This window comes from Myripristis murdjan, chromosome 8 (assembly GCF_902150065.1).
Source record: "Myripristis murdjan chromosome 8, fMyrMur1.1, whole genome shotgun sequence".
NCBI classification, from domain to species: Eukaryota; Metazoa; Chordata; class Actinopteri; order Holocentriformes; family Holocentridae; genus Myripristis; species Myripristis murdjan.
Window position 1 is genome coordinate 32,606,620 of NC_043987.1, and position 27,399 is coordinate 32,634,018.

Sequence of the window (27,399 nt, forward strand, 5' to 3'; positions counted from 1 at the left end):
GACAAAGACTAAAACTAGGGACTTTTTCTGTGTAGTTTTTATTTTATTTGAATTAGTAATGTAAGTACACATCATCGTTTCAGTTAGTTTTTGTGTTTTTTTTCAGTAAATTCTTTTTCCACACCTGGATTTAGTTTTGACTAGCTGTAGTTAACTATAATAACCATGCTGGGTGTGTCGCAGATTACAAAATTCGTAGTTTCCGGCCCTGTTGACCGGTTTGTTGACTCGGAGCTGCATCTCAAAGTTAAACGACACTCTCGACGGGCCGTGAAGGCGGCATCTGGCCATAGCAGCGGCGCGTGATATCCTTCCGCGGGAGACAAGCGCGGCCCTTTCCCTCCCGACAACACAGGATGCGAACAGGCGGCGTTCAAGCTACAAGACGTTATTTTGCCCCGCAGCCGTTAAAACACAGCACACGTTCAGAGTAACGTCAAACCGGCTAACTAGCAAGCCCCTGGGAACATACGCCTCTCTTGCCTGGCTTTCGCTGACTTATCCGCGTTCCGGTTGACATCGGTTGAACACTGAAGGAAATATAATCCGGTTTGAGTTGTGCGCGGCAACCGAAACTAACGTTAGCTAGCTTAGCGACGACTTCAGCGAAGAGAGAGTGTGGCTGCCGGGGGACGGAATGGAGCTCATCACAATCCTCGAAAAAACGGTTTCTCCAGGTGAATATGCAACATCGACCACACAACTTGTTTTCCTCCTTTAAAGTAGCGTTTCAGGACATGAAGAACACGGTTCGTGTTGCGGCTCGCAGCTCCGGTGAACTGGTGAAAGTTGGATTTGAAAGAGGGAGGAGGGAAATGCCTTGCTAGCAGAGACTAGGCGGGTTAGCCTAGCCTGGCTAGCCTAGCCACGGCCTTCTCAGCAGAAATGCGGCTTCCTGCTAACGCTAGTGACTTAGCACTCTGGCTAAACACGCGTTACCTTGTTGGAAGTGGCTGACTGGACGGCATCATTACTCACTGACATGCCAGCTGCCAAAGTGTCCGCTACATAAGCTGTCATTTAAAGCCTTTCGGGCCATTTGACACCGCCAGGCGTATTTTGGTAGCATCGTTTAGCGGCGACCCTGCCCATGCCTGTTTAGCTCATTTGCTAGAGCGTTAGCCACGCTGCAAGTGAGCTAGCTAGCTCGTTAGCCTGCTGAAGTGCCATTCATGTGCAAATTAATCGGCCCTTTTCTCGCACGGCAATGTCGGCTGCTAACTTTGAACAGTTGCAGTTTGAGGGTTGTGATTGAAGGAGGAAATAAAGTGCATCAAGTTGCTCATTCTGTGTGATAATGTCACTGTTGACGTTACTGGTATTTTAACCAGTTTATGACTCCAGTAAACTTTGTTCGCGTTACTTTGCGAGGTCCCTTTGCAGTGTGTTGGCCGGCTAGCATGCTAACTCCAAACGCGTCGTTCTTGCACATCATGGCTAAGAGGCATGTCGGCACTGAAACAGTATTTTGTAGCTATCGACTACCATTTACGAATATTGCAGCGGTGAAGCTGGACTGGATGTAATGCGACTAAAGTTAACTTGGGTAATATTCACCAGTCCTCACACTAGTAGAGATAACTAACAGGAGTTGTGCCGAATAAGTATTAATGTTCCTGTCCCAGATTGGACTAACGTGGATGTATACCATGCAGCGTTAGCTACCCAGTTTGGGGCTTATGCTTAGCGTACACTTTGAAGCTTCTTAAATATCTTCGTATGGTAGCTTGCCAGCTAGCTTAACGTTACATTGAATAACCCCGATTTCACCCCTCTCTCCCTCTCTCGCCCCCCTCAGATCGGAATGAACTGGAGGCGGCACAGAAGTTTCTGGAGCAGGCGGCGATTGAGAACCTGGTTAGTATCGTGTTATTACTGGTGTTTGGAGTGAAAGTTGGCTAGCTGTCCGTGCCGGTCACATTCATGGCTGGCGCCCCACTTGCTGCTGCAAGCAGAAGGGATGAATGAGAGTGCAGAGGACAGCTGGCTAGCTAGTGGGAGCCCGCCCGGCTTTTCCTCTGCGATGGGCCCTCCCTTCCTCACCACACACCACCTACACACCACACACACACGCACACACACACATACACGCACGCACTGAGGCAGACAGCAGCTTGGAGAGTGAATGTAGGCAGCACAAGCCTGCTAGCGTTAGCATTCCATGGCAGATACACCCATCAAGTCTGGGAAGGGCTGCATCATCCTCCTGTTTCCACTGTTTTCACACTGAAATATTGTCTACAGAAAATGTTCGAAAATGATTAAGTTATTCTAATTTACACTTTTATAAATAATAGGGCTGGAATTATATGCTTTTACTCCAATTTGATATGTATTATGATTTGATATTACAATTTTTTGCATTTTTTAAATAATCCTCTAGTTTGTGAGTGCAAAGTTTCATGAAGCTGTGATTAACATTAAGGTCATAATGGGTCATTTTATACAGTGACGTCAAGTTTTTTTTTTGTTTTTTTTTTTAAATGGTCAGACTACAATGAAGTGGCTACTGTGGGGGCTAACATCATCGCATGTGAATCAAATGTGGCTCACTGAATCCACAAGAATAACAGCTTTTCATTCAAACCCAATTTATGTAACTCCAAGACTGTTTAGGCCCCAGTCTGCACAAATACACTATTGTACAATAGGCCAAAAGAACACATGTGCTGCATGCTAAAAACTGCATGATTTTTTCCCCCCAAAACTGTGTGGGATTAGCATGCAAAGGGGAGACCTGAGGGTGCCCATAGAATCCATTTTAATTCAGATATCTAGAGGTCAGAGGTCAAGGAACCTCTTTAAAAATGGCCATGCCAGTTTTTTCCTTGCCACAATTTAGCCTAAATTTGGAGCAATAATAAGTCCCCTTGCCGACAGCCTAGCATAACATGCTTGATACCGATGGATTCCTTAGGTCGTCTAGTTTTATGTGATACTAACATCTTTAAATCAATTCACGAATTAAAAAATGATCAACTGTGGAAAAAAGAATTACAGTACTTAAGTGAATATTTTTTCCCACTGCTACTAAATAATGAGAGAGCTGTATTGTTTAGGCACCTAGAAACACGTGGTTTGTAGGTTCTCCATAGGTAGGGTGAGCATTTTTACCTCAAGCCACATACCTACAACATATGGCTGTCTGCATCTGTTGGGATAATCCCTTTTGTAACTGACGTAGTTATGGATGAGCCATATGGATAAAATGAGTAAGTGAATGCTGCATAACAGGACACCAGGAAGTAAGCGAGGTGAGCTAGACAGGAAGAGTTTTGAGGAGATTTTTTTTTTTTTTTTTTTTTTTTTTTTTTTTGGACCAAGTGCTTTAGTTGTAACAGGTGGGGATGCACCTGTTAACTCGGATTGTCCAGTAAACAAGTAAACTATAATCGACTGTTCATGTCTCCAGCAAACATTAATATTCAGTTTCCAATATAACACTGTTTAAAATATTTTTCTTATGGCTGCATTACATAGCTGGTTTATTTATTGGAAAATAAATCTTAGGTTTCATTCAGACGTAAGAGGTGCGCAGTCATGATAGGTGAGCTTGATTTCAGGCATGCCTACTACCTTGTGCTTGTCCTCCTTGTGCTAGCATACGAAAGTGCTTCTAATCTATTACCAAATGCTAGGAAAATAAATTACCTCATCTGACCAATGTAGAAAGTTTATCTTCAGATTAGAATCACTGGATGATGTTATCATTAATTTAAAGAAAGAAAAACGCTCTGAATCATTTTATCCTTTAAAGACGTATTAGCCATGTACTTTGATGTTTTTTTGGGGTATATTTATTTCACGTAGATGATGTAATGTCACAGTATTTTCAGTGCATCTCCAGTGCAATTTAATATAAATTTTCACCTAAACCAAGCCAATTAAAACATCAACAGTAAACGTGAGGTTTTGGTGTCAGTCCCCAACAGCCAAAGAGGCCTTCTTTATAGAGCCGCCTTTTTGCACTGACATTCAGCAATCATACATCAGAGAGAAATCAGAGGACAGGGCAATTTCTCTACCACAGCAGCAGCAAATAGACCAGAATGCAATGCAGCAATAAGACAGACTGTTTTTGTGTGACGAGGGTGGGAGATGTCTTGCTTTTTCTTGAATAACTGCTGTCGCTATTGCTCTCTACTGACGCATCCAAATCAAAGAGAAGTTATCATGATGTCAATTTTCCTTTGACTTTAAATAGTCAGTAGAGCGAACAAGAAAAAAACCACTAGTTTGGTTTTGCAACCACTACTTTAAATATTTGACAGTATTTCCCCCACCGAATAATCAATATTCAATATCAAGCTAACTTGACACTGGTTATGTCCAACCCACAACTAAATAGATGAAGCTCTCGCCCATTCTTTGGGTGGTGTTGAAAGGCATTCTGGGATATGTAGGAAATTATTAACTGAAGTCAAGTCAAGTTGAGGTAAAGAGTACATCAAAAAGGTGAATTGCAACACTTAAGACAGTGACTTGTCAAATGCACCTTATATCTCATGTTTTATAACAGTGCAGCAGTATCTGAGGGTGGATTTTTTTTTTTTTTTTAAACGGCAGACAGCAGGCTTCAGATGGAATACAGAGCAGCTGCAGCTCAATCACAAGGCTTATTTATACAGAGAAAGAGGCAAAGGATTTTTCACTGCTTTGTTAAAGGTTTATATTTTCACATTTCCTTATAGATGGTCTAAAAAACAATGTGGGTGGGTAGCTAAAGCTTTTTTGACTAGGAGAACTGAGCTGGAGATGCAGGGGAGGATGTGTATAGTCATACAGAAGTGTCTATCATTTCTTACTTCCTTTCATTTCTAAGATAGCTGAATTTTGCACTACTGTGATCTGCATTGTCATGTAGGGTAGTAGTGGTTGCTCCACTGAACATAGCCATACGTAGGCCACCTTTCACTGTTTCCAAATAGCATGGTGTAAATGTAGCTGCTGTGAGAAATCTATTAAATCTAAAGGTAGTATCATGATTGGCAGTTTGGTTTTTTTTTCTTCAGGGAGAGAACATTGTGTAATTCTGCTGTGAGACTTACTGCAGTGTTATAACACGGAGTCCAGTTCAGGGTCATTTAAGCTTAAACTTGTAAGCCTCACTTAGAACATGTTGACTGGGCATTGAAATTACATTGTCTCATCAGAAGTAAAAGGGATTAACAACAATGTTCAAACACAGCCTCGTAATCCACAACTAGTTCACCTACAAGTATGCCATATAGCCACATCAGTGGCAGCGTTTGTGTTTCTCCTTGTCATCAATGCATAGTCCACTGCCATTATTTCAGATCCATGCCCACAATCATATTTGTGTAGTATAAAGCAGCTGCGGTAGTTAGGAAGTCAATGAAATATATTTTTCATCCCCAAATATCTTTATTGGCTGATCTGCCACTGTTTAAGTTGATAATAGCCATCAAAAGAGGAAGTTAAAAAAGTTTCATGACATTAAGGAGTTATTGGACTCAAAGCAACGTTTCTATGGATTGACAATTACGGACCCTAACCCTTTTTCAGATCTTGAAATAAACATATTGTCTTCAGAGTTGTCTACTCCTCTGAAACATTTGCTACTGTAGTTTGTTTGTTCTTCAGATTTATTTTTCTCGAGGCCCGAAAATGGGTGGCAGTGTTTACCCTGTTGATATCCCCCTTTCTGTTCTTCCTTCATCTTTCTTCCCCTTCATTCTGTCATCTCCCTCTCCTCCTCATTGCTCCTCTCTCTTGTCCTGCTAGCCGACGTTCCTGGTGGAGCTGTCCAAGGTTTTGGCCAACCCTGGGAACACCCAGGTGGCGCGCGTGGCGGCTGGCCTGCAGGTGAAGAACTCGCTGACCTCAAAAGACCCCGACGTCAAGACGCAGTACCAGCAGAGATGGCTGGCCATCGATGCCAATGCTCGGCGCGAGATCAAGACCTTCGTAAGGAAATGGGGCGGGGCAGACCACATATGGACATATATACAACATAGATACACCAGATCACCAGAGTTCAGTATGCATACAGTGGGCGTGCTTATGCCCTGACCCACAAATTGTAGTCTGTAAGAAAACAGGTTTGTTTGGTATGGATTCCAGAAAAGGTTATGTCGATATTTTTTCAAAATTTTAAGTGAAAATTCAAAATTGAATGTAAAAATTATAATTCCTATGTTAATCATATTGCAGGCGCAATATCTGTAAAATTAATCACTGATTTTTTTAACGTGTCATTCACCCTTCAACGTTGACACAATGACAGAAAATTAATTGTCATCAAAATTTTAAAACGTTCATACGTCTCATTTTCCCATTACAGAAGCAAATCACAACTAGCTGCTATAATAGGAGCTCTAGACACAAATGTGTCAGTGAAGTGGTTTATGATGCTAAATTTCGCTCTGTGTCTGTGTTACTGACTCGCCCTCGCTGCCTCCACAGGTTCTACAGACACTTGGTACAGAGACGTATCGGCCCAGCTCTGCATCCCAGTGCGTCGCCGGGATCGCCTGCGCAGAGATCCCAGTCAGCCAGTGGCCTGAGCTGATCCCCCAGCTGGTGGCCAATGTCACAGATCCCTCCAGCACCGAACACATGAAGGAATCCACTCTGGAGGCCATTGGCTACATCTGCCAGGACATAGTAAGTCAGAGAGACGTGACAGGAAAACTGACAATATGAAGAGCTGGGGATTTGTAAAATAGTAGTCAACTGAGTAACCAGGTTAGATTTTCATTCATATTTTTTCAGCAGACAGTAACGTTAGTGTTAAATGTTCATTTAAGTTCAGCAATTTTTTGTCTGTTATTGTAAAAAAAAAAAAAAAAAAGACAACAAAAAACATGATATTGGCATATTAGCTGTCGCCTGCCCTGCGCTCTATATATTATCATCAGCCGTTGTAAAACCAATATCAGTTGAACATTAGTGTAAAGTCATTTTTTTGAACAGTCAGTTGATTGTCCCAGCACGTGGCCTGCTGGTCAGTCTCTAGAACGGTCTTAATTTGAATTAGGAAGTGATGTTGATGAGGGCATTAAAGACTGCTGAATTTCAGTCGTAGTCAGGCGGAAAATCAGGCTTTGAGTGTGATGTTCAAGGCAGTGCTGGACAGTAAGGAAATGTCCACCTTGTGCTCCTTGGTTACCTGAAAAGCTCAAAATAGCCCACTGTGTGCATTTGGTTTTCAATTGTGAACAAAGGCCATAAACACCAATGTCCACAGATTTCATGAAGTTTACAAGTTTAGTAGTTTGACACAAATAGTGAAAGTTGAGACAAATATTTTTTGCCTTGCGCAGTAATGAATTGACACTGTATTGACTAGTAGGTTTGCTAGTTGAGTAGTTAGCTATTCTGTGAAATCTCTACTGTGGATAGATTGACAAGTTTATTCTGAGTTTCTTCTTAAATTAAGAAAGGACACAAAAATTTAGAACATCCATCTGGTCAGTTTCTTGGTTTATTTCGGTCTTGCAGTCCTGGTCTAGTTTCCATTTTCTGCACGATGACATTTTAAATAAAAGATGAAACTTTAATAGGGCAAATTTAAGACAGCTTTCCACCACCTTATCATGAAACTGGTGGTAATTTTGTTATCACAAAAAAAGGTTAGTAAATTACGGCATATCATGCCATGAAAGTGATGGTTTGAGTCAAATTCCAAGATGTAATTGGTTGATCTTGGTGCTCTATAGTGTGTGGTTACCATAATCTAATTGGTTGTGGGGTACAAATAAGATCAAAAAGTCTAGTCATCTGTTAGCTGTTGACTGACTAGTTGAATGTTCTTGCCCTGTTTAGGAATGATTGGCAGATGTAATGCTGGCTGGGAGCTCTGCCAAGAACTAGGATTTTAAAAAATGACATAATTGTCACTTGGTCTCACGGTTCACACTAACCCTGAAACTCCGGCGGAATGTGTTGTTCTTCAGGGTTTTGCAACTCAGTTCTTCTACTCATTTGTACTTACCCTCTACTTATTTGTACTTTTTGTACTTTTTGTACCTTTTGTATATTGTTGCAGATTGTATATAGTCGTTCATTGTATATAGGAATGTCATATATCCTTTCTATTTTATCTTTATTTCTCTTATTTTCTTTTATTTTTTATTATTATTACCGTTATTATTATTATTTTTATTTTTATTTTTATTTTTTACTTGCACAGTGCCGGAGTTGTTGCAATTACATTTCACTGCTGCTGTACCTGTACATTCATGCATGTGACGAATAAACCTTGAATCTTGAATCTGAATTGAATCATGGAGGACATAACACTTGAGAAATATTGGGAGACTGTAGATTACTGTCAGAGACTGAAGACTGTAAGACCAGTGAGCCTCATCCCATTGCTGCACTGGTTTTGTCAAGACTTAAACATTAATTTAGTTCACTGCTTTTTGATGCTGTTATTGTGCAAATGAAGCTGACATCTGGGGTAGTATGAGTCAGCTGTTGTGTAGTGACACACTCCTACGCACCTGTCTGAACCCCCTGCTGTGTTGCCAGGACCCAGAGCAGCTGCAGGACAACGCCAACCAGATCCTGACGGCAATCATCCAGGGCATGAGGAAGGAGGAGCCCAGCAACAACGTCAAACTGGCCGCCACCAATGCCCTGCTCAACTCGCTGGAGTTCACCAAAGCCAACTTTGACAAGGAGGTGAGTATCCTGTCTCTTGTTCTGCTGAACAGAAGGGAAGTGGAGATCACCACAATTAACTTTGAGCTCTTGAATTAGATTTCTCCTTTGTTCTCGCTGTATTTTCTTACTCTTTTCTGTCCAGGAAGCAGAGACCATAGCTAACTTGTATTTCAGTAAGCTATTTATCTACTTAAAGCAAATAATTACTTGAAATTCATCATGCAGTAGCAGTATTTTCTTACCCAAAGTTACTCTCATAATTGTATAATTGTTTAAATTTTGTGCCTCTGTATGTGTTTGTGTGTGTGTGTGTTTTAGACGGAAAGACACTTCATCATGCAGGTGGTGTGTGAAGCTACACAGTGTCCTGACACCAGAGTGAGTAGCACTGATTCTCTGAGTGTTAAATACTGTATTCAGATCCAGAGTCTTGGTCAGAAGTCAGTCCTGATTACAACAGCAAAACTATAGAGGACTTTTTTCACGGTGACTTAAGGGCCCATTTTCAAAGAAAGAACAGTCTGTAGAGAGTTATAGCTTTAATACAGTGGTTACTGATAGGTTTTGTGTCTGACGAAACACAAAACAGGAACGTAAAAGAAAGCACCCTCTCCCTGGTAATGGGTTTGCGTTGTAACTACCTGAAAATATGGCTAGTTGTCTTTAGATCAACATGCACTCAAATTATGTGATCATTAAGGCACTAGTTTGATTAAGCTGCTTACATGATCTGAATTAATAGGATTACATTAACATCTGAATTGACATGACTCATTGGATAGTTGTTTTAGGAGATGAAATGTCAGGCGAGGAAGTGATTACTTTTTTCACTCATATTCATACTTAACGATATTAAGATCCTTGAATTGACTTAACATAAAAGCAGTATCCTGTTCCCTCTAGAATGGGCCTTTACCACTTGCCATGTTCCTGTTTGTGTTTATCCTTCTGGTTCAAACAGACGCATGATGTTTTGGTGCATACAGAATGAAAACACCAAAACCCATCAGATTTAACTGTACACATGCCAGAGTAAATCACACGTGACATAATCTAGGGGTATGTAAAATTACCAAATTAGTTAATTTCTAGTGTCCGTGTAAACATAACAGACTGATAAGGTAGCTCAGCTGCAGTTACTCACATGATTTACAGTGTTTGGATCTTGCCAAATATCTTGTGCTCTTTTTCGGTCTTATTCTGTTGTAACTCTGTCTTCACTGATGCGCTGCAGGTGCGTGTGGCGGCCTTACAGAACCTGGTGAAGATCATGTCTCTGTACTACCAGTACATGGAGACCTACATGGGCCCTGCTCTGTTCGCGGTAAGGCACACGGATTGCATCAAGGTCCCTTTAGGCATATCTAAAAACCTGTAGGGGTCTTGAGCCAGGGAAACTAGATTCAGCACATATAGCCAAATATTGAGTTTGTCACAGACCTGTTCATAATGTTTTTGTTCTCCCAATTATCCCAAATGTAGAAGTCTGAAATGAGTTATGGCTTGTCAAAGAAAGACTTTGGACTCTAAATGCTAATATTTGAACCTGTATTTCACAAATTGTGACCCTGACATTGTTCTTTAAATGTCATGGTGTCATCTTGAATTGTACTCAACATTTCTCCTGGTTGTCTTTTCTCCCTCCTTGACTCCAAAACCTAATTTCTTTGCCCTTTTTTTTTTTTTTTTTTTTTTGCTTCCATTTTTGTGTCTACCTCTCACCTTGTCTCTTCTTCCCTTTCTCTCCTCTTCTCTCTTTCTCTCGTCTTCCTCTACCTCTCTCCAGATCACTATAGAGGCAATGAAGAGTGACATAGATGAGGTGGCCTTGCAGGGCATCGAGTTCTGGTCCAACGTCTGTGATGAGGAGATGGACCTTGCCATTGAAGCCTCCGAGGTGCGTGAGGCTTCATTTCTTAAACACTGAGCATGTTTGGAGAACAAGCTTCATTCAGCGCTGTCGGTGAACACGTTTGGACTCGGCAGCCTTTATCAGAAGTGCTGACAACACCTTTTTTCCTCCCCATTAAGCTTATCACAGTTTGGTTTAAAACACCCCACTGATTGTGCTTTTGGTCCGTTCCTTTCTGCCCTCGTCCAATGGCAGGCCTCGGAGCAGGGGCGCCCCCCGGAGCATACCAGTAAATTCTACGCCAAAGGAGCCTTGCAGTACCTGGTTCCCATCCTTACCCAGACCCTCACCAAACAGGTGAGACAGCAAACCGAACACTCTGACTTTACTCATTATTTTTCTGTTACTGTCGTCCTCTCAGCCTCTCTTGCCCTCATCAGTTGATTATCTTTACCTGTTTTTTTCCCTGATACAGTCAGTTTACTGTGACTTACAGATTTCTGGTGTTTTTTGTCTTTTATTTCTTCTGAAACACCTTTTAATTCATTCTTTATTTTGCTCACTGTGGTGTTATTTATAGATCTTTTACTGTTTATGAAGGACTTGGTACCTCTCCTGAACTGGGATTTGGCAATAAGACTAAGGTTACATGTTAATTTAAATTCACATTTTTTTTTTCATGCAGTGGAGGCAGTTCCTTTCTGTGATGATGAAAGACTGCTAAATGAATATAGAGGAAGTCACATGCAGTTAAAACCACACAGTCAGAGTCACTTTCTCAGCAGGGGTGGGGTCCAGCCAGCTCCTTCACTTTGCTCCACCTTCTTTCAGGATGAAAATGACGATGACGATGACTGGAACCCATGCAAGGCGGCCGGCGTGTGTCTGATGCTGCTGGCGACCTGCTGCGAGGATGACGTCGTCCCGCACGTCCTGCCCTTCATCAAAGAGCACATCAAACACCCCGACTGGCGCTACCGGGATGCCTCGGTCATGGCCTTCGGCTCCATCCTGGAGGGGCCCGAACTCAACCAGCTCAAACCCCTTGTCATACAGGTGAGCTGGGGCACTAGTTGGGTGGGTTGGGTGTGGCTCTGTCACACAGAATCACAGAATGTCTGCAGGTTGAGGGAATAAAGTCTTCAGACATCTTGAGCTATCTCCAGAAAGTTTAAGGCCATCAAAAGAGCTGTGCATACAATACAGCATCTCAAGCCTTTGTTTCAGTTGAGTTCTTCAGTGTTGGTTACTTTTTCTGGTGAGAATTCAGTTCAGTCAAGATTGGCTGTCTTGTCTGTTCCTTTTATTTTCATGGTTCCACTTACAAAATTAAATATGTAATTCCACCTAGTATTGAAATGTAAAACTATTTCTAATTAATTAACATTCACTAAAGTGCAAGTGGGTTTCTTCCCTGTTGATCTGACCGTACTAGTTTGACAGACACACCTTCATCATACTGGTGATCAGTCCACTGTGGGAATAACCCACTGGTTAACTCACCAAATTTGTAGATAGAGCTCACTGGAGACTTTCCAGGAATGATTTAAACTCTGCCAACACAAGCCCTGTGTTGCAAAAATCATTGATACAACTTAGTTAACACATTGCATTATGATACCACACAAAGTGAGCTGTGCCTTTTTTTTTAAAAAAAAAAGTGGGAATTTTGAATTGAATTGTTTTGAGTTGCTGAGTCTTAACTTCACTGTAGCGGACTCAAACTCAACAAGGTCTCACCCTTCTTCACAGGAGTAATCAGGTCATTAGCCTGCTAACTGTAGTTAATAAATTACATAGACAAGTCTGTGTCACATAAGCAACTGGGTCACAATGCAACCCCCTAGCTAACCTAGATAATTTACAGATAAAGCAGTTTGGTGTCCTAATGGTCAGGAAGACTGTCCTGTAACTGGAAGCTGGCAGCACTGATCCTAAAGCTCAATTACTTGAAACACTGTTGAAATCATAATATGGCAAAGGGCAGTATCCAAATCGCAGGAGCTCTGCCACCATATCAAAAACCCTTTCGACCATTTTCCCATGGCTCTTAACACTTTAACCTTGAAAAATAATCAGTTTATTGGTAAAGTAAACCTGTCATTGCTTCAGCCAGGGTGCTACAGCGTTCCTCCATGCTCCTGCTCATAGTGTTGGTGGTGTTGGGCTCTAAAGCTTATTTTGCTGTTGAATTCAGAAGATGTTCTGGACGAGACTGTTACCTAAACGTCTGAAATCTCCATCCAGGCGATGCCCACCCTTATTGAGCTGATGAAGGACCCCAGTGTGGTGGTGAGGGACACCACGGCCTGGACGGTGGGGAGGATCTGTGAGCTGCTGCCCGAGGCCGCAATAAATGCAGTTTACCTGTCTCCACTGCTGCAGTGTCTGATCGAGGGGCTGGGGGCCGAGCCCAGGGTCGCCTCCAATGTCTGCTGGGTAAGCTAAATTACAAACACCTGTACAGAGGCTGACTGCAAGTTGGAAACGGCAACTTCTTTTATTCATCTATTATATTCATTTATTTTATTTATTATATATTTACTTTTTTCAGTTATTCACATTGTAGTGTTTTAAAGAACCAAAATTATGAATCTGTTCCATTCTATCAGCTTTAGTGAGTAAGGGCACATGTAAGTGAAAGTGACGGTCTGTTTGTTTTAAAAGAGCAATAGATAAGATTCAGTCACCTGATCCAAAACAATAGGGAGCAACATTTCACCAGAGAGCACAGTGGGTTATTGGATTTTGTCCATATAGCCCAGCCTTATTTCCCACAATCACATTGCATACAGGGTATGGAAATTTGTAAATAGTTTGTAATAATACTTGTTCTGTGTAATGATCCATTGATCTGGAGTGATCAATGATCTAATGTTGCCAAGAGCTTCAGCCATTGTTGCATGTTTACTACGTCTTGCTATGTATTTATGCCATTTTTCACCTAACCTGGGGGCAGCGCTACTTCTCCCTCTCATGTTAGACTGAGGTCAGATGGGAGGCTACAGTAACTCACACTGATCCTCCCTGAGGTACAAAGTGGTAATAGATGGGGTATAGCTGGCTGTGTAGCATGCTAACTGTAGTAGATATCTCTGTAACGCATACACAGACATCGTGGACACAATGTCAGAAATGTTATTACTTCACATTCTGTTGGTGATTTTGGCTAATTTTTGAATGTTAAGATTCTGGCCAGTTTTTACATATTGCATGTTTGAGAGGGAATCAGATTAAATACGGGCCACGGGTTTTTTAAAATTGTATTTTCTGCACACACACACAAGTGAAAAGGAATTAGTGACACTCGGAGGAAAGGATGCACAAGCGTGTAAAAAATAAATAAATAAATAAATAAATATTTAAATTTGGCAAGTTTATTGGAAAACTTGGCTGCTTAGAGATTGTTTGCAGGAGTAATGACCTAAATATCAAACATTCCATTGGCTCTGTTACTGCAGTAATAGCAAATAACTCAAATCATCAAAAAATAGCATTTTAACATAACTGATCATTTTTTTCCCCTATAATGTCATGGAGAAGTTAAAGATTTTATTAAGTAAAATTTATAGGCATGTTGTGGTGCTTCAGCATCTAGCGTAATAGATCAAGACTAATGATCAAATAAGTTGATTGACAGATGGTTAAAATGTAATTTTGATAATCATTTTAGTCATTTTTGTTTACAAATTACAAGGTTTACTTGTTTTTCTCTTTCTTACTATAAAATGAATACTACATGTTCTTATTTTTTTACACTTTAAAACAAAATGATTAACTGATCAGTTGAAACTATAGATTGTCAATAAAATTCTGATTGAGTCCCAGTGGAGACCAGAGCAGCATCTTCACTTCGCGAGCTTCATCAGACACAGGACCAGGAGACTAGACGCCAGCTCTCACTGCCTCTCACTCCTCTCTCCCCCCTCCTGTGTTTCTCCTCTCAGGCTTTCTCCAGCCTGGCCGAGGCGGCCTACGAGGCCACGGACGCTGCTGAGGACCAGGAGGAGCCGAGCACTTACTGCCTTTCCTCTTCCTTCGAAATTATTGTCCAGAAACTCCTGGAGACCACAGACAGGTTGAGTGCACACACAGCCATCTTAGTCTCTCTCACACACATGTAAAAGTTGTTCGTGAGGAGTCACTTGGCAAGCTTTGAAAGCCTAAACTCTGCTACCGTGTTGCACCTATACAGTATTCAAAAAGTATTTGAATACTGTATAGGTGCAACACATTTGAGAACTGTTAGATCATTTTTGATATTGGAGCTGTCAGCAGAATAAGCGATCATACGCAGTTTGCAGTTTCTGTTCCCCTCTTCACAAAGACCATTAGTGACTTTTGGCTAAAGAAAAAATGTAAGACACAGGAGCAGAGGTCGCGCTACACTTTTTCGTTGTCTGTCATTTTGACTGACAGGGTCATAAAAATCCCGTCATAATCTATTTTTACCAGTCACTTTAATTTTTTAAATGATAAGGACATATTCAATAGTATTTCATTTTCATTCATTTTTAATTAATATTCAGTCCAAAGTTAGCTGAACAGAAAATCCAAACCATATCTTTTTAAAGAAACTTCTGCCACTCAACTGCCGCGACGTTTTGAATGCGGCAAATTTCATCATTTATATACATTATTTGAAATATTAACTATCTTGTAACTATCTATTGCCATTCCAAGCCCATTGCCATTTATTCTTATTAACCCTGCAATTAAACTAAATCCGCCTTGATTTATTTTGCTTTTTATGGTTGTAGAATTGTCAGAATTGTGCAATGACTGAGTGATTTCGCACACCATCGGAAAGCTCCGGTTCTCTGCTCTCAGAAACCGTCTCATTTTTTTTCGGTCGCACCATTGGTTCAGGAGTTACGGTACTGAGAAGTTCATATTACAAACGTGACACACCGGGGACTCTTCTGTGATTGGACGGTCGAAGTGTCAGTAGTCCTAAGGAGTTACCGTAATGGCACTGTATATAGGCGCAAAGCTCCGTTTCTCCGGTTTCAGACTTTTTTTAAGTTTCTGTATGTCATAAACGGTCTAGGAGATATTGATATGTAAAGTACGCATGCCGAATCCTGTCGGCGCCGACATCATCGGTTTAAGAGACATTCTTGCTGTCTTCCCCGGGCTTCATGAACCTGCGGTCTATCCTGTGGGCTGCAATTCGTCACTGAAGGCTGACGAGGCTCACTTTGGACGGTACATGGAGCGCCTCATTGTCAACACCCAAGTCCCGCCCCCGCCCTACTTCTGATTGGCTAGGAGGCCTATTGTTAGTGTGGTTGAGAAAGAAAGCTGCACTTCTATTGGATCCAGAGATATGTCTGTTAGATAACGCTGGGCGAACCCAGATTTTTTTTTCGCAGTCACACCGGTAAGCCGGAGAACTGGCACGGCACCGGACTGCTATCAGCTCTGTCATCGCCACCAAGTGGTCAGGCATGTGAATTGCAATCTGTCAAAATGACAGATGGCGTTCAGATTTTTCCGTCACCGTTTAAAAAAACCCGTCAATGACGGAAAATATTCGGTTAACGCGACCTCTGCACAGGAGGCAGGTGTGCTGAAGTACAATTTTTTTTTTTCAGCTGCCACAGATAACTCACATACACTCTCTTGCACAAACACACACAGTGGAGTGTGAATGACTGTTTCCTGTTGTAGGGACTTCCTTGTTGCAGAGGACAGTAAGAAAACTTGTTTAGTGAGATGGAACGGAAACTGTGACCACTAACTGAGCAGCATAGCAAAGTATCAAAATCATTAGTTACCACTGGAAGACTTGAAAAAGTAATCATGTAAGGAATGATTCAAAGGAAGGGTGGGGGCCACTTATCAATAATTACAGCTAAGTAAAACATTGTTTTATTCATTATTTTGTATAAATAAATAAATAAATATGATTGTGATTCATATTACAAATGCTCCCCTTTGGGTTTACCCTAGTAACTGTTGATTTAGGTTGCTGTGATTGGCTTTTGAGTGAGCCTGAATGTCAAACAGCCTGTCACCAAAAAAAAAAAAAAAAAAACCTCAATGTGTGATGAGTGGCTGCATTTAGAAAAGCAAATGAAGTCACAAATAAGACTGGCTGTTGCAGTGAATGGGTCGTCCATTAATTTCACTGATAAAGAGCCATTTCATATTTCACGTATATTAGATAAACTTTGTAAAAACAAGGAAGTTCATCTATTTTCAATGCAGATGTTTTGGCACCCCATAAACATCTACTTTAAACTGGGCCAGGCAAGTCCTTTGATGCTGTATACTGTGATGATGGGAGATAAATAACCATGAGCACAGTACTTTTTTGTCTAACATTTGCAAGTTTGATTTTTTTTTTTTCTAAATAGAATTAGTCATTTTTGTGGGTGCCAGAACTTCTCTGTTCTTATGTGATGAACAGTTTTAAATGTTTGGACAAATCTTGACTCTTTCAAATCACTGTGAACCTCAAAAACCAGTGTGATACTGATGACTATATTGTTGTAGCTGTGTGTGGTCTAACACTTGCTGTGTGTCCTCTGCAGGCCCGATGGCCACCAGAACAACCTGCGCTCCGCCGCCTACGAGGCTCTGATGGAGATTGTGAAGAACAGCGCCAAGGACTGCTACCCTGCCGTACAGAAAACCACCCTGGTCATTATGGAGCGACTGCAGCAGGTCTTACAGATGGAGGTAAGACAGAGGGCGGGCTGGATGGATAGTGACACAGAACCAAAGATGAAGAACTGAAAGAAGAGAAGGAGCAGGATAATTGAGCTGGAAGAGAAGAGGGCGGGTGTCCTGCTGCTCAGAAAGCCACTTAAGTTCTGGAACATTTATACCAAGTCAAATGTACAGAGCGGTACGAGAGGCCTGGAGAGTAGTAGAGTACGGACAGGGTACAGGGATGAGAGGAGTAGAGGATGGAAGTGATGTGCACTTTCTGAAGATCAAAAATTGCAAGACGAGGTGTCAGAATGCTAGGATTAACAGGGCCACAAATTAAGTGATTTTTTTTTTCTCCAGTTTGCTTTACAAGTAAAAATAAAATGTTGGTCTGTTGCCAGTATTTATTATTCTCTTAAAGTCTGGAGTAGTTAAAGATTTTGACATAGGACACAAAAACAGTAGAGGAGCATTCTCCCTTCAGCTCATTCAAGCTGCTAATTGTGATTAATTTACGGTGATGTCAGTATCTAGCAATACTGAATACTAAAAGGTGAATCATTTAAGCTGTAGCCGTGCAGCCCTCTAGGCTTTTGCTCAAATGTCCCACCCAATGGAATCACAGTTTACAGTTGCATTCTGAATTAAAAGAAATGAGCATATTAACAAACACAGTTTCACAAATGGAAGCTGTCAGTTCACCTTTTTGCTGCTGTTGTATTTCCTATGTAATGATGTCACTTCCTGTCTGTCCTCAGTCTCACATCCAGAGTACCTCAGACAGAATCCAGTTCAACGACCTGCAGTCTCTACTGTGTGCCACCCTACAGGTGAGGACACACACCTGCTGCCTGGTTTCACACTATCTATCCATTTTCACACATGAACTCAAAGAATCAGCTCCGGGCTCCAGGTGGAGTTGCCCTTTCACACATGTGGCACGGAGCTGGAGCTTGTCCCTGTCAGATGTGTTCACACCCACAGGAAGTGCTCTGTATGGTTTAGGCAAAGGGTGGCCCCTGGGATTTTTGGGCACACTGTACTGTATGTGTGAAGTTATTGAATATTTTTGTGGTATCTATCAATATTACACTTTCTAGAAGGTCACTTATAGCCAACTCTACATAGACACCAATTATCCAGGTTGTAGCTTGTTGTGTAACTACATTAGAAAAGAGGCAACATTTGTGTTTAGAAAAAAAGTTATTGATCTGGTTAGTTCAAATCTGAGTATATTACCAACTTTACCAAAATGTGCCAGTGCAAAGTGTGGCTCATGTCCTCTGGCTAACGTCAGTATAGGTTGTGGAGTTCAGTGCATGTGTGAAAGGGGCTTATGATTTTGTGTGTGTGTTGTGATGAAATAGATCCAAAATGTTATCTGTCTTTGTCAGGCTTAAATGCCAGCTTGGTACCTGAAGTTGTTCTTATTCGGGAGGTTGCTGATTTATTAGTGAGCTACCCAAAAATGAACACTATGCTGTCAGTGGAACCCCTAGAATTTAAAAATATTTGCACTTTAAATCTGCACTTGAAACAGATTTTCAGTAGTCGCCTGGCAACAGTAGCCATGACCAGTACTTCCCACATCTCATCTGTTGAGTGCCGCTGGCTAAAAATAAGTGCTCAGCGGACGCCGTAGGTAACTTGTTGTAACTGTTTGTGCTGCAGAATGTGCTGCGTAAGGTGCAGCACCAGGATGCCCTGCAGATTTCTGATGTGGTGATGGCCTCCCTGCTCAGAATGTTCCAGAGCACCGCCGGCTCTGGAGGCGTGCAGGAGGACGCACTCATGGCTGTGTCTACGCTGGTGGAAGGTACACACTCAAACACACACACACACCCTCACACTATCTCTCTCCAACATACCATGCTTATCTTGAAAACATGGAACGTAATTGTGAAACCTCCAGCTTTGAAAAGTTTTGGATTCCCCCAAAATCTTTAAAAGCATAGGAAAAAATGCATCAGTACACACAAGACTGCACAGTTTATGTAATGGAGCACTGCCATAACACATTGTAATACTTGTTGTAAAGACTTGTTGTAAAGAGTAATGTTAAGATATACAGCAACAGAGGGTAGCTGATGCTTAACCACTTGGGCATTGATGGTGCTGAACCAAAAAGGCCAGAACACCTGCTGTGATGATCCCTTAGGAAATGTTTTGTAAGATTTGCTGTTCAGTAGCTGGATCAGGACATGAACAAACCAATAATTATATTCTTCTTCTCAGTGCTGGGCAGTGACTTCCAGAAATACATGGATGCCTTCAAGCCTTTCTTGGGTATTGGCCTCAAGAACTATGCTGAATATCAGGTAGGTCACAGACACACTCACTCTCCCCAAGCTTCCCTCCATCAGCCCAACAGCCAGCATCTAGAGCAACAAGCCATCCTCGTCATCACTGTTAATACTTCTGTTGAAATTGTTCGTATTCCTATCTTTTTATAATCCTTGTTTATAGTGTTTATATTGCTTACTGCTATTTATCATGTGTATACTGTATATTTCTTCTAAATTTGCACATTGACCTACCTCTATGCACATTTTATATACACCCATGCACACGTTTTTTTCTGTTTTTTTTTGTTGCACATTGCTTTTTGCACACTGGGTTGTACTTAGGTTATTCTGTTGTACTCAGATCTTATTCTGTTATACTTAGATCTTATTCTTTATTTCTATTTTTTTTATTTACTTAATCTGTAATCTGTGGATACTGCTGAAAAAAATGTGAATTTAGTATATGAATAAAGTATCTATCTATCTATCTATCTATCTATCTATCTATCTATCAATCACTATTTCCAGGATGCATCCTTCAGTAGATCCCATTTGAGCTGAAATGAAGCTTTTTTCTCCTCAGTGTTTAACTGCCACCAAATTAAATGCTCCAGTAAATAACTGGCTTTCATCTCTGCTGGAGCTTCTGATATAAAGCTCAGCTGGGTCACAGATAGGCTAATGCAGCTGTTAAAACTTTTACTCATAAATCCTTGTTAGTTACTTTTGTTTTGAAACATAATAGTCGGTGCTGTTTGCCATTGGAGAAAAGTGTCTGTATCATGCATATTTGTGTTTCCATTGGCTCTAAAAAGCCACCAGATGAGCTGATGTCTTCCTCTGCCTGCAGTGTGGATGCTGTGGAGTCAGAGTGAAGCAGCTGTCTGTTTCAGACAGCTCACTTCTCTAGCTCCTAGATCTCTTGTACAGAGTGGCATTGAGAGTCGTCAAAAGCCTTAAATCTAACTTAAATCTAAATTTAAATCTAAAATACTAAATCTAAAATCCATAAATCCAAAAGTTTTAAAGCTCATTTTTTTCTGTTTACATGTTAATATTTTGTGATGAAAATAGTTTTCGGCTTTGTAGATCTCATCATGTGCCACTGAGACCCAAGGCTGTGCAGGTTTTCATGCCAGCCAATCACTACAATAAAAAATAACTGTTCAAAATCCTTGTGGACATAAATGGCGAACCCTTACCTGCTCCAAGGCTGAGTAAACTATCAAATAAAAATCAGTAAAGTGTCTTAAATTTGACAAACATTGTGGAATTTTATCGGCGAGTTGAGATTACTCAGAGCCAAAGAGGAAGTGATTAAAGACATCAGAGTGAGAAGTTTTCAGCTTGGTGACACTGCCTGTGTTGTGCTGTGTGCTCCTGCAGGTGTGTCTTGCCGCGGTCGGGCTGGTGTGTGACCTGTGCAGAGCTCTGATGTCAAACATCTTGCCTTACTGTGATGAGATCATGCAGCTGCTGCTGGAGAACCTGGGGGTGAGCATGATTCTCCTTCCTCACCTACCTTCGTCCTCTCTTGGCTCCTTCAATTCTCGTCTCGATATTTTCACCTTTTTCACCTTTCTCCTCTGTTCTGTCGTCTCTCCATTCTTTGCTCTCCGCTGTCATTACCTGATGTTCCCTAGTGTCATCCCCTCCTCTTCTCATTCTCTCCTTATCTTCTCTCCTATTCTTCCCTCCTCATTCAGTTGTCTTCTCATCCTTTGGTCATTTTTCTCTTTCTTTCCTCGACCCGCTGCTCTCAATTTATCTGCTACTTAAACTCCCTTTGTTTCACTCTGCCTTTCCCCTCTTTTTTTCCTCCATTTCCTTCCATTGCTACATTTGTCTATTCCTTTTTACCTCTTTTATCTGAGCCTCCTTTATCTGCCTGTCCCCTTCCATATCAGATAATATTTGTCAGGCTTGTTTCAAAGCATCAACTCATACACTGAATGTGTGTGTGTGTGTGTGTGTGTGTGTGTGTGTGTGTGTGTGTAGAACGAGAATGTGCACCGGTCTGTGAAGCCTCAGATCCTGTCGGCTTTTGGTGACATCGCTCTGGCCATCGGAGGAGAGTTCAAGAAATACCTGGAGATTGTTCTTGACACGCTGCAGCAGGCCTCCCAAGCCCAGGTTGACAAGGTAATAAGCACACACACACAAACGCACACACATAAACACACACTCTCTTTCAGCAGCAGGCCTCACACAGCCACTTTGAGAATTTAAGTAAATACACAAATTAAAAGACGGTGTCCCAAAAATTACCTTGAACTGATAAGCCAAGAATGACTAAGCACAAGAAATTAACCAGCCAAGAATACGTAACTATGAAAAATAAATTGTGTGACAGAAAAATCACCCTTTCTGTTTTGTTAGCAAACATAAAAACTCCTGAGCGTTGCAGATTGTTCGATGAATACTTCCCCACAGTAACGGCTTAAACAAATTCTTCACTAGAGTTGTTTCCACAGTGCCTCAGTCAAATAATAAAAAAAGAAGTGCTCAGCTGTGCTTCCCCTACACCTGCCTTACCACATCATTAGACACTGTCCAGTGACAAAATTTGCTTCAATCACAAAACACAGAAATTTTAAATTTAATAGATCCCCATATATTGGACAATCCTGGAATTATTGCCCAAAGTAAAACTGGATGAAATTAAAGTGGAAAAGCTGAAATACATTTTCAAATGTACCTGGTTTAGTTTGGATGTAGTCTAAGTATTACAACTTCAGTCCTCAGACTGTAACACATTCAACATAAATGCAGTCACTGTGAGGGAGGTGTGTATGGTCTGTGATGAGAAAGCATGCACCACGCTGATCGTGATGTACAACCCTACCACTTTATCTGAGACCTGCACACGGAAACGTTTCATATCTCAAACAGGTACATGGTTATCTGCCTCAGCTTGTCGTGGCACACAGATTTGTCTTCATGTAGCAGAGGTGCACGAGGATCATTTCAGTTTGACCTGCAGAGTAAAGCTCATTACTCAGAAATACACCGGGAAGTTTGCTGTACTTTGCATTCATGGTGACGGCGTGACAAAGAATACATCGCCTGCATTCTCTTAATTTAATGCAAACTGATGGGATGTATGCACTGTGTGTGTGTGTGTGTGTGTGTGTGTGTGTGTGTGTGTGTGTGTGTGTGTGTGTGTGTGTGTGTGTGTGTGTGTGTGGCAGACGGACTACGACATGGTGGACTACCTGAACGAGTTGAGGGAAGGCTGTCTGGAGGCATACACCGGCATCATCCAGGGCCTGAAGGGAGACCAGGAGAATGTTCACCGTAAGACACACATGCACACACTGATCAGCATCAACACACACATACACACCGACCATACAAACACTAAACTTAGGTTTCTCACATGCACATCCTCTCTTACAGTGAAGCTCCAACATGGAAAACTATGTAATTCATTGGCGTAAAAAAAATGCCCTATGGTCAAATTGGGTCCCCTGTGAAATTATTGAGATGTAAATATGAAAACAAACCAACTCGTGCCAATCAGCCATGTTGCTGTTTTTACCCGTTTTCTCCTTTTTCTTAGAAATCCATGCTGGGCCTCTCTGCCTTCATGCATTCTCAATTCTGATCTTCCCACTGCTTCCCCTGCTGTTTAAAATATTGGGGCTCCTCCCTCGCATTTTTGAAAATTCATAATCCTGGAGTCCATAAAAATGAGTGAATGCAACAGCCTCATCCAGTGTCAGAGACTGTGATTAAAAACATGCCAAAGCTGGTTTACCTCAACTTTTAGCCTGTAGGCACAGAGCTTATTCCTGCTGTCGGTGCCCTCTAGTGGTCAGACAGAATTACAGTGCACCTCTAAGTGAGGCCGTGTTCACAGCGCAGGGTCATGTATAGTCTCTCTCACAGGACGTAGAGAATGGGTGGACAATTGTGATTGGTGTGAAGAAATACATACAAGCCAGAGCTTTTTTTCCCCGATTAGCAGAATGATAAGACCTTTGTCCATCGCTGGCACGGTGGTTAAACAAAGTGTGGAGGTTTAGCCGTGCAAGACTCGGTTACATACAAATGTCCACTCATTCAAATACAGAACTCACTCATGCACACTGTCTGATGCTTCACATTTGTGCTCACTTTTTCATGTTAAAGAAACACACACACACACACAGTATCGACGTCTGTTCCTCCGCCTGCCCTCAGCTCAGGCAGTGTGGATTTTATGGCGTCGCAGAGTGAAAGCGGTCTATTTCACCCAGCAGGTTTCAGGCAGCAGGGCTGCCGCTGTGGCCTCTTGGTTTTGCGGGACCGCACAAACCTTAATGATTTGCAATAATACTAAGTGAAATTCAAGTGAAGACATTCTGCAGTTTGAGAGTTATATTTTAATTGTTTCTTGTTTCCCTGTTTCTCTTTTTTTTTTTGTCTGTCCTTGTCATTCCCTTTTCTCTCTCTTCTAATGCCTTGCTCTTCATTTCCTGCTTCCTCTTCATTCTCTGGATATTTCTGTTCTTCCTTGTCCTTGTTCTTTCTCACATGTTCTTGTCCCTTTTCTTTTCCCCTACCAACTTCTTCCTCTTTTTCCTCTTTGTCTCTTCTCAACCTGGCCTCCTCCTCCTCCTCATGCAGCTGATGTGATGCTGGTTCAGCCTCGGGTGGAGTTCATTCTGTCCTTCATTCATCACATAGCAGAGGATGAAGACCACTCTGATGGAGTGGTGGCCAACGCTGCCGGTCTTATAGGGTAAGGAAGGAGGGATGGAGGGAGTTTCAGGCCTAAAGATAAAGGCAAAAGTCAGACAGAAGGATGGAGAGAGGGGAGATGATTTTGAACAGATGAAGAAATTAATTGGAGAAACAAAGAATTGAGTAGAATTTTTTACTATAAGTGCAAACCCACTCCCAGGATGTGTGTACGGTCTGTGATGAGAAATCATGCACCACGCTGACAATGTGATGTATAACCCAACCTCACTATCTGAGACCTCCACACATTTAGGATGAATAAACCGAGAAGCCTCTCTGGTATGGAGTTGGTACCTCTGTAGGTTTGGAAAAGCCAGAAAAAAACTTATTTTATACAATATTTTTGTAAAATATTTCAAGACAACTGTGCTTTCCTACAAAATACAAGTCCTGCATATTTATAGGGCAAAGTAGATTATCTATATATATCTATATCTATCTAGATAGATATACATGTAGAGATATAGATAAATGAAACAAATAAAAAAGGGAATTTTGTGTCCCGATGATGCATTCAGGTTTCTGTGGGTTATCTGTTTGGGAGGGAAGTGTACCTAGAATTGAAGTATTTTAATTTCTCATTACCTCTGGTTGCCTCTCTGCTGCCCGAAACGATGCTGCAGGTCAGGTTTACATCAGCTGCTCGTCTCTGCTGTGCAGGCATGTTAAATGTGTGTTTGTGCTCCTCAGTGACCTGTGCACTGCGTTTGGTAAGGACGTCATGAAGCTGGTGGAGGTGCGTCCGCTCATCAACGACTTGCTGACGGAGGGCCGGCGCTCCAAGACGGCCAAAACCAAGACGCTGGCCACCTGGGCCACCAAGGAGCTCCGCAAGCTGAAGAGCCAGGCCTGGTCAGTGCAGAGACATGAGCAGATCATAGAGAAACGATACCCATGTTCAGCAAAACTTGAAATTTGACCCGTTTCACTTCAGAAATCACAAGGGTGCAATGTTTCCCCTGGCATTTGATTCTAGTCTGGGTGGAAAAGTGAAAGGAACACCATGTAGACTCTGGGCCACTCGCTCAGGATGACGATAATAAAAATAATACTCCTACTGAGAAATTCAAAAGACTAACAGCATTGGGATATTTGACCAATATATTGAATTAGAGTAAATCAAGTTTTAAGTGCTTCACATAGATAAGTGGTGTTTATTATTCAATAAATATGAAATATAGCTGTATTGTGTCCATATCTGAGATGGACAGCACAAATATTTGTAGTAAATATCCAGTATTGGCCTGATGCTCCAGTCTAACTCTGATGTGTATACACATAACAAAACACACTTGTTTTGCTCTAATCAAAGGGTTTTCCATTGAATATATTTATTCCCAAACGTGATTCATTACATGCTTGACCTGAACATCCTTCTCACCCCGTTGCACTCCTGTTGACATTAGAATGACTGACCAAGTTGTTGTGTGTGTGGTCTATGAAGAAAGCTCATGCACCACGCTGAATGTGTGATGTATAACCCAACCACATCATCTGAGACCTGCACGCCGACTTCATGTCAGCTCTCTCTTGCAGCCGGTGTCTTCTCACGTGTAACTCGCCCTCTCCTCCTGTGTCTGTCCCACAGATTTGCTGCTGGTCGGGATGAGAGAGAGATGAACATCAGTGAACAATGAGGAAAAATTGCCCCACTGGAATTAAATCTTCTGTCTTTCGCGCGTGTGGCCAGGTCAAAGCAGAAGCGAAGTGTGCGCTGAGATGAGTGTCTGTGTGTGAGCGAGCGAGAGAGAGAGAGAGAGAGCACGAGCGAGAAGCGTGTGAGCGAGCGAGCGAGAGATGATTGACATCACACCACCTTCTGAGTACAATTCCAGCAGTCGCCGGCAGACTAGCAGCGACTCCCCCCTTCCTTCAACCTTGTTAAACTTCCCCTGAACTCCCCACCTCCCCTGGCCTTTGACCCTCTCCTCCCCCTCCCCACCCCCTCTCGACGGCCTGTGGACTGTATCTGGACTAGGACAAGGACTCCGAAACCCCCTCCTCTTCCTCCAAAAAGAAAAAAAAAAAGAACAACTGACTTAATCTTTGGAGCCCCACATCTGATCCCAAGCGCTCCTCTGCACCTGTTTCCACCCTCCTCCTCGTCTCTCGCTGTAGCTGGGCTAAAGCCAACTAACCTTTAGTAGTCTGCTACGATACGACGGCATCAACAACCAAGATCCAACCAACCGGCCCCCTCCCTGCTGGATTTAAAAAAAAAAAATAAAAAAAAATAAAAAAATACACAAGAGACCAACTGCCAACCACAAACACCGCGAGAGGTGGGAGGGGGAATGTTGTTTATGGAATCAAAACGTAAAACAACACGATGAGGAAACAAAAATGAGTAAGACTTCTGGAATCAAAGCAACATAAGGAAAAATTGGAAAGGACTGTTCGACTTCAGTTGCTCTTTAACCAATCTGTGGAATACTTACCTTCATTTTGTTGCTCTTATGTTTCTTTTCTTTTTTCTTTTTCTTTTTTTTTTTTTTCTTCTCAGCTCTTTTCCGAGCACTATATGTGGTTGCAGACTCTGAATAATAAACAAACCCTGACACAGCGAAGGTGATCTGAATTGGACTGTGTGTCAGATCCGAGTCAGGACTGTGTAGATAAAAAACGAAAAACACAAAAAAAAAAACAACAAAAGTAAAACAGCAGAGTGGAGTTGGAAATGTGGTGCCTGGGTTTCACGTGTCTTTCACATCCCTCCTTCATATCTGTCTTCTGCCAAGTTAAAACATCGCTCTGCTGCCACCCTTCATCCCGTTTCACAGGGACTGTTTCGGCTGAAGTTGACAGTTTGTGCGGTGGTGGCGGGGAAAATGGGAGGGAGCCCCCGTCTGTTATTCCTCTGCCAAGTGAAAAATCAATCAATAAATGAATAAGATAATAAATTGAATGCTTGGGGAGACAGACAGACAGCTGTTAGCAGTCATAGAGACCCGTTGTTGTCTTTGCTGTTGGCACCACAGAAACCACCGACAACACGTTCACCTGTTAGGATTTTTATTTTTTTCTTTTCCTCTGGATTTTGTTTTGTTTTCAACGGCATCATCAGTTGCTTTGTCGTCTTCAGCGCGTGGGCTTTTGTAGATCGAACTGGTGGGGCTCGCTGCCCCTCCAAGCAGATTCAGCCTGGGAGTAAAGCACCGGTGAAGATTTGCAAAAAAAATCAAGGGGAATGCTCTTATTTAAAAAAAAAAAAAAAGCAAAAAAAAAAAAAGCACTAAATTTTTA

At 41.8% G+C, this 27,399-nt stretch overlaps 1 protein-coding gene and 1 non-coding gene across 2 annotated transcripts; both read left to right on the forward strand.

Annotated features, from left to right (window-relative positions):
• Positions 1-290: 290 nt before the first annotated feature.
• kpnb1 (karyopherin (importin) beta 1) lies at positions 291-27,399 on the forward strand. Its single transcript, XM_030057605.1, has 22 exons — positions 291-677; positions 1,799-1,857; positions 5,746-5,928; positions 6,427-6,627; positions 8,497-8,649; positions 8,950-9,009; positions 9,866-9,955; positions 10,418-10,528; positions 10,739-10,840; positions 11,315-11,539; positions 12,731-12,922; positions 14,431-14,561; positions 17,023-17,170; positions 17,902-17,973; positions 18,815-18,959; positions 19,379-19,461; positions 20,815-20,922; positions 21,427-21,570; positions 22,620-22,725; positions 24,040-24,154; positions 24,847-25,008; positions 25,745-27,399. Coding segments are annotated over exons 1-22 (2,631 nt in total). The 5' UTR covers positions 291-637; the 3' UTR covers positions 25,746-27,399.
• Positions 23,586-23,728, forward strand: LOC115364521 (small nucleolar RNA SNORA79). The gene has a single exon (XR_003928697.1). It is a non-coding gene; the product is annotated as a small nucleolar RNA SNORA79 (small nucleolar RNA).